We start from the raw sequence: 13535 nt of genomic DNA on the forward strand, positions 1-13535 counted from the left end.
CACATTGAACATAAACTACGAAGATACAGTATTCACATTGAACATAAACTACTAAGATACAGTAGTCACATTGAACATAAACTACTAAGATACAGTATTCACATTCAACATAAACTACTAAAATACAGTATTCACATTGAACATAAACTAGTAAGATACAGTATTCAGATTGAACATAAACTACTATGATACATTATTCACATTGAACATAAACTAGTAAGATACAGTATTCACATTGAACATAAACTAGTAAGGTACAGTATGGACATTGAACATAAACTAGTAAGGTACAGTATTGACATTGGAAATGGATGAGTGTTAATCTGGTGAGAGGAAAGCAGGTTGCTGAGCGCCTGAGGAGGTTCTATAAGGTTCTGGTATTTAGTTCTACAATCATGTCTTTGTCCTTTGAAGTTGCCTCACATGACATCAAAAAGGAATCATTTGACTCATCAAATGTTGACATTGAACAACCTCTGATCTCATCTTCATACCTGATGTTGACTACTTTCATTATTATTATTGTTGTTGTTGTTATTATTATTATTATATTATTGTTGTTATAGTGTGAATGCTCCAAACATTCACACATGCTTTTTAAACTTATTTTCCTTCTCCACATTTTGGTGCGTTCTACCTTCTGCATTTTCACCCCATTCAAAACGTTTCAACTTCAAGCTGTTCAGCCTATTGGGAAGTTGCTGGTTTTCTTTTGACAAATTCCCAGATTTTCCAGAATTCCAGGACATTTTTCCCATTCAAAATGAGTTGGCCATTTTTTCAAACTTTTCGCCATTTCCACATTTTTCAACCTATTCAAACCATTCCACCTTCAACACATTCCACCATCCTGGAAATTCAAACTACCCCCTTTTTCCAAGTTTGAAAAAATTCCAGGATTTCCCACAATTATCTGGTTTTCCGAAGTCTTATTTCCACCCTTTTTTCTGACGACTACTCCTCACACATTTTTCAACCCACTTCATCAGTTTCAAGTTCAAAAAATTCCAGGATTTTGCACAATTCCTGGTTTTCCAAAGCCCTGTCTCCACCCTTTTTTCTGGCGACTACTCCTCTCACATTTTTCAACCCACTTCAACCCTTCCACAGTCCAAACATTACTCTTAATCAGGACAAAAAAAATGAAGTTGTTTTTGAACAGTAAAAATTCCCGGTTTTCCAGGAATTCTGTAATACCATTTCTCATTTCAACATGTTACTATTTCAACATTTCTCCACCGATTTGAAAAATTCTAACACCAACCATTTCAACTCATTCAGACCATTTTCAAAAAAATTCCCGCTTTTCCCGAAATTCCCAAATTTAGGGTTAAATTCCCATTGACATCAATGGGACATTCTTCAAAGTTCCACAACTCCCACATTTTTCACCCGATTCAAACTCTTCACACTTCATAATATTCAGCCTGTTTGGGAATTGTGTGCTCGACTTCAACAATTCTTTAAAAAATTCCAGGATTTATCTTATTTTTTTCTTAATTTTCCCCATTCAAAATGAATTGTTCATTTTTCAAACTTTCCACCATTTCCACATTTTTCAACCTATTCAAACCATTCCACCTTCAACACATTCCACCATCCTGGAAATTCAAACTACCCCTTTTTCCAACTTCAAAAAAATTCCAGGATTTCCCACAATTATCTGGTTTTCCGAAGTCTTATTTCCACCCTTTTTTCTGGCGACTACTCCTCACACATTTTTCAACCCACTTCATCAGTTTCAAGTTAAAAAAATTCCAGGATTTTGCACAATTCCTGGTTTTCCAAAGCCCCGTCTCCACCCTTTTTTCTGGCGACTACGCCTCCCACATTTTTCAACCCACTTCAACCGTTCCACAGTCCAAACATTACTCTTTATCAGGACAAAAAAAACGATGTGGTTTTCGAACAGTAAAAATTCCCGGTTTTCCAGGAATTCTGTGATACCATTTCTCATTTCAACATGTTACTATTTCAACATTTTTCCACCGATTTGAAAAATTCTAACACCAACCATTTCAACTCCTTCAGACCATTTTCAAAAAAATTCCCGCTTTTCCCGAAATTCCCAAATTTAGGGTTAAATTCCCATTGACATCAATGGGACATTCTTCAAAGTTCCACAACTCCCACATTTTTCACCCGATTCAAACTCTTCACACTTCATAATATTCAGCCTGTTTGGGAATTGTGTGCTCGACTTTAACTAGTCTAAAAAAAATTCCAGGATTTATCTTATTTTTTCTTAAATTCCCCCATTCAAAATGAATTGTCCATTTTTCAAACTTTCCACCATTTCCACATTTTTCAACCTATTCAAACCATTCCACCTTCAACACATTCCACCATCCTGGAAATTCAAACTACCCCTTTTTCCAACTTCAAAAAAATTCCAGGATTTCCCACAATTATCTGGTTTTCCGAAGTCTTACTTCCACCCTTTTTTCTGGCGACTACTCCTCACACATTTTTCAACCCACTTCATCAGTTTCAAGTTCAAAAAATTCCAGGATTTTGCACAATTCCTGGTTTTCCAAAGCCCTGTTTCCACCCTTTTTTCTGGCGACTACTCCTCCCACATTTTTCAACCCACTTCAACCGTTCCACAGTCCAAACATTACTCTTAATCAGGACAAAAAAAAATAAGTTGTTTTTGAACAATAAAAATTCCCGGTTTTCCAGGAATTCTGTGATACCATTTCTCATTTCAACATGTTACTATTTCAACATTTTTCCACCGATTTGAAAAATTGTAACACCAACCATTTCAACTCATTCAGACCATTTTCAAAAAAATTCCCGCTTTTCCCGAAATTCCCAAATTTAGGGTTAAATTCCCATTGACATCAATGGGACATTCTTCAAAGTTCCACAACTCCCACATTTTTCACCCGATTCAAACTCTTCACACTTCATAATATTCAGCCTGTTAGGGAAATGTGTGCTCGACTTCAACAATTCTTTAAAAAATTCCAGGATTTATCTTATTTTTTTCTTAATTTTCCCCATTCAAAATTAATTGTCCATTTTTCAAACTTTCCACCATTTCCACATTTTTCAACCTATTCAAACCATTCCACCTTCAACACATTCCACCATCCTGGAAATTCAAACTACCCCTTTTTCCAAGTTTGAAAAAATTCCAGGATTTCCCACAATTATCTGGTTTTCCAAAGCCCTATTTCAACCCTTTTTTTCTGTCGACTACTCCTCACACATTTTTCAACCCACTTCAACCGTTCCACCGTCCAAACATTCCTCTTAATCAGGACAAAAAACAAAGTTGTTTTTTGAACTGGAAAAATTCCCGGATTTCCTGAAACTCCATGAATTCTGTAATACCATTTCTAAATTCAACATGTTGCCACTTCAACATTTCACCACCGACTTGAAAAATTCCAACACCAACCAGACCATTCAAGTCTTTTACCATTTTCAAAAAAACTTCCAGTTTTTCCTCAAAATTCCCACATTTTGTAGAAATTCCCATTGAAATGAATGGGACATTCTTCAAAGTTCCACAACTCCCACATTTTTCACCCGATTCAAACTGTTCCAACTTCTAAAATTTCAGCCTGTTAGGGAAATGTGAGCTCTACTTCAAGACTTCTAAAAAAGTTCCAGGATGAAAGGAGCAAGTGGAGTCCTGAAAGTAGTTCTCCTCACTGCTCGCTGGCTGCAAAGTGTGAATGGACTTCCTGTGACTTCCTGTGCCTCTGGTCCAGGAAACAGTTCCATACTTTGCAGCTGGTACTGGAACCTGATACTGGATTGCATCATCTCCAACTGGACTGCCTTACCATTCAAATTCAAGTCAACGCTTTCTTCCCCTAAACTGCTCCAGAAGACCAGAAGTGAAACCATCCAGAGTTCTTTGGCCCCCTGCTGGACGCTTTTGTATTTGTGCTCCATTCCAAGAAACATTTATTCTTTGCTCTGCAAAATAACAAAATAGTTACAGAGACAGAAGGTCTTATTCTACTTTTGCCCATTGAAAGCATGCAGCAAAATATTCCACCTGTGCCAGGGTGTCCTTACTTGTCCCCTGAGGGCCACACACTGGGAAATGAGAAAGCATGCAGGGGCCAATTTGGGGATTTTTCATTTTGAAAACCAATATGATATTTATTGGACTCCTCTAAAGTGTGGAGAACACTAAAGTTCCCGGGCTCGGGATCTTTCTGTGTGGAGTTTGCATGTTCTCCCCGTGACTGCGTGGGTTCCCTCCGGGTACTCTGGCTTCCTCCCACCTTCAAAGACATGCACCTGGGGATAGGCCCCTCCCACTTCCAAAGACATGCACCTGGGGATAGGCCCCTCCCACTTCCAAAGACATGCACCTGGGGATAGGCCCCTCCCACTTCCAAAGACATGCACCTGGGGATAGGCCCCTCCCACTTCCAAAGACATGCACCTGGGGATAGGCCCCTCCCACTTCCAAAGACATGCACCTGGGGATAGGTTGATTGGCAACACTAAATGGTCCCTAGTGTGTGTATGTGAGTGTGAATGATGTCTGTCTATCTGTGTTGGCCCTTCGATGAGGTAGCGACTTGTCCAGGGTGTACGCCGCCTTCCGCCCGATTGTAGCTGAGATAGGCGCCAGCCCCTCCCGCGAACCCAAAGGGAATAAGCGGTAGAAAATGGATGGATGGATGTGCAAAGACTAAATTTACACAAGTTTTTATGGATAAATGTACGATGGGTAAATAGTTCTTATGGATAAATGTGTGATGACTAAATATATATGTGAGGTTTTTATGGATGAATGTGCGATGGATAAATATATAGTTTTTATGGATAAATGTGTGATGACTAAATATATATGTAAGGTTTTTATGGATGAATGTGCGATGGATAAATATATAGTTTTTATGGATAAATGTGTGATGACTAAATATATATGTGAGGTTTTTATGGATGAATGTGCAATGGATAAATATATAGTTTTTATGGATAAATGTGTGATGACTAAAAATAAATGTGAGGTTTTTATGGATGAATGTGCGATGGATAAATATATAGTTTTTAATGTGTGATGAGTAAATATTTATATGAGGTTTTTATGGATGAATATGCGATGGATAAATATATAGTTTTTATGGATAAATGTGTGATGACTAAATATATATATATGAGGTTTTTATGGATGAATGTGCGATGGATAAATATATAGTTTTTATGGATAAATTTGTGATGACTAAATATATGTATGAGGTTTTTATGGATGAATGTGCGATGGATAAATATATAGTTTTTATGGATAAATGTGTGATGAGTAAATATATATATGAGGTTTTTTTGGATGAATGTGCGATGGGTAAAGATATAGTTTTTCTGGATAAATGTGCGATTGGTAGAGATATAGTTTTTATGGATAAATGTGCGATGGGTAAAGATATAGTTTTTATGGATAAATGTGCTATGGGTAAGATATATGTGAGTTTTTCTGGATAAATGTGCGAAAGGTAAAGATATAGTTTTTATGGATAAATGTGCGATGGGTAAAGATATAGTTTTTATGGATAAATGTGTGATGAGTAAATATATATGTGAGGTTTTTATGGATAAATGTGCGATGGATAAATATATAGTTTTTATGGATAAATGTGTGATGAGTAAAGATATATGTGAGTTTTTATGGATAAATGTGTGAAGGGTGAAGATATAGTTTTTCTGGATAAATGTGCGATGGGTGAAGATATAGTTTTTCTGGATAAATGTGTGATGGGTAAAGATATAGTTTTTATGGATAAATGTGCGATAGGTAAAGATATATGTGAGTTTTTCTGGATAAATGTGAAAAGGTAAATATATAGTTTTTATGAATAAATGTGCGATGGATAAAGATATACTGTAGTTTTTATGGATAAATGTGTGATGAGTACATATATACAGTATGTGAGGTTTTTATGGATGAATGTGCGATGGATAAATATATAGTTTTTATGGATAAATGTGCGATGGATAAATATATTGTTTTTATGGATAGATGTGCGATGCGTCCCAACTGACCAGGTTTTCTTGGTCACATTTTCAGAACCATGCCACTCCACAAATCCTCGAGCCGGGCGTCCCGCTTGGACCCCACCATGATCTCGGCCCCGCTGGACGACTTCCGCCACACGATGCACATCGGCAGAGGCGGCGACGCCTTCGGGGACACCTCCTTCCTGTCCACGCTGGGCCCCAGCCCGCCCACCTCCAACCCGGCGCCCGTAGACCACGAGCCCTTCTACCAAGAACCGCCGACGAGCGAGGACCCCGAGTACTGCGAGTCGGCCTCGTCCTTCGCCTTGGACTTGGACCTAGACCTGGGTCCTTCCATGCTGGGGGACGTGCTGGGCGTGATGGACGGACTGGGCCTGGACACCTTCCAGCCCGAAGGCGACCCGTCGTCTCCCGTCAAACCCCAGCACCAGAATCTGCCCAACGGGACCGGCGAGAACCAGACGGGCGACGGCGGGATCAAAGCCAAGCGACCCAAAGTCCGATTCAGCGACAAGCGGGACGAGATCATACGCCGGCCCTCCGAGGAGGACCAGGACCAGGACCAGGACCAGGGTCAGGACTACCAGGACCGGGAGCCAGTGGAGAGTCCCAGCCCCTGTGAGGAGGATCCGCCCAGCCCCGCCGCCACTCACGGCTCCGACTACCACGCCCTGGACAGGAGGAGGCCCAGGAACGGCCAATCGGAGACGGACTCAGAGGACGAGGAGGAAGGGGGGCGGGGCTACACCTTCGAAGACGAGTTCGACGACGAGATTGGCCTATAGGCTGCCGGGGACCAGGTCATGTGACGCTGCTCTGGGAGAAAACCTTTTTATACGCCAAAGACCTCGCTGACCCCATGATGTTGTTGACCCCCTTATGTTGACATGTTCTATCTCAATCATTTATTTGATGCGGCCCCCCAGGAACAATGCTGGAACGCCACAAGTACATGTGGTGCGTTCGCCCTGGCTCATAAAGACATTTTTAGCGCACCTGTTCTGCCAGAGCATAAGACAAGAAATGGGACCGTTTATGTTGACATGTTATTATCTCAATCATTTATTTGTGGCGGCCCCCCAGGAACGATGCTGGAACGCCACAAGTACATGTGGTGTGTTCGCCCTGGCTCATAAAGACATTTTAGCACACCTGCTCTGCTAGAGCATAAGATGGGACCGTTTATGTTGACATGTTATTATCTCAATCATTTATTTGTGGAATGTTGCTGGAGCGCCACAAATAAATGTGTTGCGTTCGCCCTGGCTCATAAAGACAAGTTAACACTCATGCTCTCTCTACCAGAGCATAAGATAAAAAATGGGACCGTTTATGTTGACATGTTATTATCTCAGTCATTTATTTGTGGCGGCCCCCCAGGAACGATGCTGGAACGCCACAAGTACATGTGGTGTGTTCGCCCTGGCTCATAAAGACATTTTAGCACACCTGCTCTGCTAGAGCATAAGATGGGACCGTTTATGTTGACATGTTATTATCTCAATCATTTATTTGTGGAATGTTGCTGGAGCGCCACAAATAAATGTGTTGCGTTCGCCCTGGCTCATAAAGACAAGTTAACACTCATGCTCTCTCTACCAGAGCATAAGATAAAAAATGGGACCGTTTATGTTGACATGTTATTATCTCAGTCATTTATTTGTGGCGGCCCCCCAGGAACGATGCTGGAACGCCACAAGTACATGTGGTGTGTTCGCCCTGGCTCATAAAGACATTTTAACGCACCTGCTCTGCCAGAGCATAAGATAAAAAATGGGACCGTTTATGTTGACATGTTATTATCTCAATCATTTATTTGTGGCAGCCCCCCAGGAACGATGCTGGAACGCCACAAGTACATGTGGTGTGTTCGCCCTGGCTCATAAAGACATTTTAGTGCACCTGCTCTGCCAGAGCACAAGATAAACAATGGGACCGTTTATGTTGACATGTTATTATCTCAATCATTTATTTGTGGCGGCCCAGCAGGAACGATGCTGGAACGCCACAAGTACATGTGGTGTGTTCGCGCTGGCTCATGGACATTATTAACACACCTGTTCTGCCAGGCATAAGATGGGACCGTTTATGTTGACATATTATCTCAATAATTTTTTTGTGGAATGTTGCTGGAGCGCCACAAATAAATGTGTTGTGTTCACCCTGGCTCATAAAGACAAGTTAACGCTCATGCTCTACCAGAGCATAAGACAAAATATGGGACCGTTTATGTTGACATGTTATCTCAATCATTTATTTGTGGCAGCCCCCCAGGAACAATGCTGGAACGCCACAAGTACATGTAGTGCGTTCGCCCTGGCTTATAAAGACATTTTAGCGCACCTGCTTTGCCAGAGCATAAGATAAAAAATGGGACCATTTATGTTGACATGTCATCTCAATCATTTATTTGTGGCGGTCCCCTCAGGAACGATGCTGGAGCGCCAAAAGTACATGTGGTGTGTTCGCCCTGGCTCATAAAGACATTTTATTTTAGCGCATCTTCTCTGCCAGAGCATACGATAAAAAATGGGACCGTTTATGTTGACATGTTATTATTTCTATCATTTATTTGTGGCGGCCCCCCAGGAACGATGCTGGAACGCCACAAGTACATGTGGTGTGTTTGCCCTGGCTCATAAAGAAATTTTTAGCGTACCTGCTCTGCCAGAGCATAAGATAAAAAATGGGACCGTTTATGTTGACATGTTATTATCTCAATCATTTATTTGTTGCGGCCCAGCTGCAACGATGCTGGAACGCCACAAGTGCATGTGGTGTGTTCGCCCTGGCTCACAAAAGACATTTTAGCGCACCTGCTCTGCCAGAGCATAAGATAAAAAATGGGACCGTTTATGTTGACATGTTATTATCTCAATCATTTATTTGTGGCGGCCCAGCAGGAACGATGCTGGAACGCCACAAGTACATGTGGTGTGTTCGCCCTGGCTCATAAAGACATTTGAGCGCAACTGCTCTTCCAGAGCATAAGATAAAAAATGGGACTGTTTATGTTGACATGTTATCTCAATCATTCATTTGTGGCGGCCCAGCAGGAACAATGCTGGACGCCACAAGTACATGTGGTGTGTTCGCCCTGGCTCATAAAGACATGTCAACTCACCTTCTCTGCCAGAGCATAGGATGGGCCCGTTTATGTTGACACGTTTTTATCTCAAACATTTATTTGTGGAATGTTGCTGGAGCGCCACAAATAAATGGGTTGTGTTCGCCCTGGCTCATAAAGACAAGTTAACGCTCATGCTCTGCCTGATTGGTATTGTCGTTTAGACTGCCACGCACCAAACTTTATCATCAGGTTGCAACAAGTGACGCATCATTTTAGCATTACATCAACTAGCATGCTGACATGTCACGCTAGTATTTTTTTTAATGATTTTGTATTTTTAAAAATACAAATCGTGGATTTTTAATACTTGGCGGCATCTTAAAGTATGCTAACTTTAAATGCTAGCTTTTGAGCTAATGTATGTTTGCACCTAAAACTCAGATTTTAATGCTTTGGGCCATCTCAAAAGTATGCTAACCTTTGAGCTAATTTTGAATGTTTAAAGCTATAAATCATGGATTTTGATTCTTGGTGCCATCTTAAAAGTATGCTAACATTAAATGCTAGCTTTTTTAAAGATAATTTTGAATGTTTCAAGCTACAAATCATGGATTTTAATACTTTGCGACACATTAAAAGTATGCCAACTTTCAATGCTAGCTTTTGAGCTAATGTTTGTTTGCACCTAAAACTCAGATTTTAATGCTTTGGGCCATCTCAAAAGTATGCTAACTTTTGAGCTAATTTTGAATGTTTAAAGCTATAAATCATGGATTTTGATTCTTGGTGCCATCTTAAAAGTATGCTAACATTAAATGCTAGCTTATTTTAAGATCATTTTGAATGTTTAAAGCTACAAATCATGGATTTTAATACTTAGCGGCACATTAAAAGTATGCTAACTTTCAATGCTAGCTTTTGAGCTAATTTTGAATGTTTTAAACTACAAATCATGGATTTTGATACTTGGCGCCATCTTAAAAGTATGCTAACATTAAATGCTAGCTAATTTTTTAAAATAACTTTGAATGTTTAAATCTTCAAATCATGGATTTTTACACTTGGTGCCATCTTAAAAGTATGCTAACATTAAATGCTAGCTTTTTTTCAAAAATAATTTTGTATGTTTAAAGCTACAAATCATGGATTTTAATACTTTGCGTCATCTAAAAAGTATACTAACATTTATTGCTAGCTTTTAAGCTAATTCAGAATGATTAAAGGTACAAATCATGGATTTAAATACTTGGCGCGATCTTATAAGTTTGCTAACATTAAATGCTAGATTTTTATTTTTTTATTTTGAATGTTTAAATCTACAAATCGTGGATTTGAATACTTGGTGCCAACTTAAAAGTATACTAACTTTCAATGCTAGCTTTTGAGCTAATTTTTAATGTTTAAAGCTACAAATCATGGATTTAAATACTTGGCGCCATCTGAGAAGTATGCTAACATTTAATGCTAGCGTTTTTAGATAATTTTGTATGTTTAAAGCTACAAATCACGGATTTTGATAATTGGAGCCATCTTAAAAGTATGCTAGCTTTTGAGCTAATATATGTTTCAACCTACTTTTCATGGATTCTATTACATTGTGCCATCTCCAAACTATGCTAACTTTTGAGCTAATTTTATATGTTTAAAGCTACAAATCATGGATTTTAATACTTTGCGGCATCTAAAAAGTATGCTAACATTTAATGCTAGCTTTTAAGCTAATTTAAATGTTTAAAGCTAAAAATCATGGATTTGAATAATTGTCGCCATCTTAAAAGTATGCTAACAAATGCTAGCTTTTTAAAAAAATTTTTTTTTGCATGTTTAAAGCTACAAATCATGGATTTTGAATACTTGGTGCCATCTTAAAAGTATGCTAACGTTTAATGCTAGCTTTTTAAATAATGTTAAATGTTTAAACCTACAAATCATGGCTTTTAATACTCTGCGGCATTTTAAAAGTATGCTAACGTTTAATGCTAGATTTTGAGCTAATTTTGAATGTTTAAACCTACAAACCCTAGCTTTTGATACATGGTGCCATCTTAAAAGTATGCTAGCTTTTGAGCTAATGTATGCTTAAACCTACAACTCATTGGTTTTGATACTTGGCGCCATCTCAGAAGTATGCTAACTTTTGAGCTAATTTTGTATGTTTAAACCTACAAATCATGGCTTTTAATACTTTGTGGTGTCTTAAAAGATATGTTAACATTTAATGGTAACTTTAAAGCTAATTTTGTACATTTAAACCCACAAATATTGGATTTAAAAACTTGGCGCCATCTTAAAAGTATGCTAGCTTTTGAGCTAATGTATGTTTGAACCGACTTTCCATGGATTCTAATACTTTGTGCCGTCTCAAAAGTATGCTAACTTTTTAGCTAATTTTGTATCTTTAAACCTACAAATCATGGCTTTTAATACTTTACGGCGTCTAAAAAGTGTGCTAACATTTAATGCTAGCTTTTAAGCTAATTTTGAATGTTTAAAGCTAAAAATCATGGATTTGAATACTTGGTGCCATCGTAAAAGTATGCTAACGTTTAATGCTAGCTTTTTAAATAATGTTAAATGTTTAAACCCTGCGATGAGGTGGCGACTTGTCCAGGGTTCCCCGCCTTCCGCCCGATTGTAGCTGAGATAGGCACCAGCGCCCCCCGCGACCCCAAAGGGAAAAAGCGGTAGAAAATGGATGGATTGATGTTTAAACCTACAAATCATGGCTTTTAATACTCTGCGGCATTTTAAAAGTATGCTAAAGTTTAATGCTAGATTTTGAGCTAATTTTGAATGTTTAAACCTACAAACCATGGCTTTTGATACATGGTGCCATCTTAAAAGTATGCTAGCTTTTGAGCTAATGTATGCTTAAACCTACAACTCATTGCATTTGATACTTAGCGCCATCTCAAAAGTATGCTAACTTTTGAGCTAATTTTGTATGTTTAAACCTACAAATCATGGCTTTTAATACTTTGCGGCGTCTTAAAAGGTATGTTAACATATTAATGCTAGCTTTTGAGCTAATTTTGTATATTCAAATATTAAAATGACGTCGGCCTCGATGTATCCCAGGCCGCACACCGCAGGCCCATAAAAATGTCTGTGAAAATTTTCAGCAACAACGATAAATTGACCAGATTCATATTTTTCATCACACGTCTTCATTTTAGACCAAAACTATTTAGTTTGCAGGTCTGATGTAGTGACTTTTTGCCGCCAGCAGATGGCGGCGTGACGACACACCACGTAAATGGGGCATCATTGACCCTGGCTCAGGACTGACTAAGTATGGTTCCGCTTTGAGTTAACGTCGACGGGCGTTTAGGCGAACGTCAACATAAACGGGTACCCTGCTCTGTTTTGTGTAGTCGGTGAGAAGTTGCAGCCTGTGAACTTTCATGATTCTCTGTACTCGTATTGCATGTTTACATCTCATCTTGGTCACATTCCATGTCTGGCTACTGGAACTTTTTCTGGACCAGATCCATGTCAGAGTTCTGCATGTTCCTCATCAAGTACCAAAGCTTTTTTTTTTTTTCTGTTGGGGCTTTCGGGCTGGAAAGCAAATGCTGAGACAATCAAATAATTAACAAGTTTTCCAAATCATGCTGTAAAAACGGGGACATTGAAATGCAGTTCATGTCCTGTGGTTTACAATAAAAACTAGATTTGGGATCTTGAAAGCTTTGCTGGCATCACTGACCCATCACACGTCAAGGAGCTAAAATAGCTAACATGCTAACAGTTAGCCTACATCAAGAACCAAAATATTTGACTGAGGTGTCCATCCATCCATCCATTTTCTACCGCTTATTCCCTTTTGGGGTGGCGGGGGGCGCTGGCACCTATCTCAGCTACAATCAGGTGGAAGGCGGGGTACACCCTGGACAAGTCGCCACCTCATCGCAGGGCCAACACAGATAAACAGACAACATTCACACTCACATTCACACACTAGGGCCAATTTAGTGTTGCCAATCAACCTATCCCCAGGTGCATGTCTTTGGAAGTGGGAGGAAGCCGGAGTACCCAGAGGGAACCCACGCATTCACGGGGAGAACATGCAAACTCCACACAGAAAGATCCCGAGCCTGGATTTGAACCCAGGACTGCAGGAACTTCGTATTGTGAGGCAGACGCACTAACCCCTCTGCCTGCCACCGTGAAGCCTGACTGTGTATACCAACCAAATTAGCTAAGCAAGTTAACATGCTAACAGCTAGTTTACGTCAAGTAAAAAAAATATATGACCGAGGTGTAGGCCATACCTCTAAAATTAGATGAGGGGAAAAAAAGCTACTTTGCTAACGTTAGCATGGTAACATTAGCAAGGAGCATTTTGACTATGTTTGCAGATGCCGAGTCAAAATAAAGTAAGTAGTTAGCATGCTAACAGATAGCCTACATCAAGTACCAAAATATAAGACTGAGCTAAGTTAGCCAACATGCTAACAGCTAGTTTAAGTCA

The 13535-nt window shown here is 39.4% G+C and overlaps 1 protein-coding gene across 2 annotated transcripts in view; it reads left to right on the plus strand.

The window, feature by feature from the left end:
- cdc42ep5 (CDC42 effector protein (Rho GTPase binding) 5) overlaps positions 1–12750 on the plus strand; it is a 28864-nt gene extending 16114 nt beyond the window's left edge. For both annotated transcript variants that reach the window (XM_061915279.1, XM_061915280.1), the window contains one exon: positions 6041–12750. In XM_061915279.1, the coding sequence (XP_061771263.1) occupies positions 6041–6776 (736 nt within the window). In that variant the 3' untranslated portion in view covers positions 6777–12750. The remainder of the gene's footprint in view (positions 1–6040) is intronic.
- The last annotated feature ends 785 nt before the right edge of the window (positions 12751–13535 follow it).

Source organism: Nerophis ophidion, linkage group LG11, assembly GCF_033978795.1.
Source record: "Nerophis ophidion isolate RoL-2023_Sa linkage group LG11, RoL_Noph_v1.0, whole genome shotgun sequence".
NCBI lineage: Eukaryota > Metazoa > Chordata > Actinopteri > Syngnathiformes > Syngnathidae > Nerophis > Nerophis ophidion.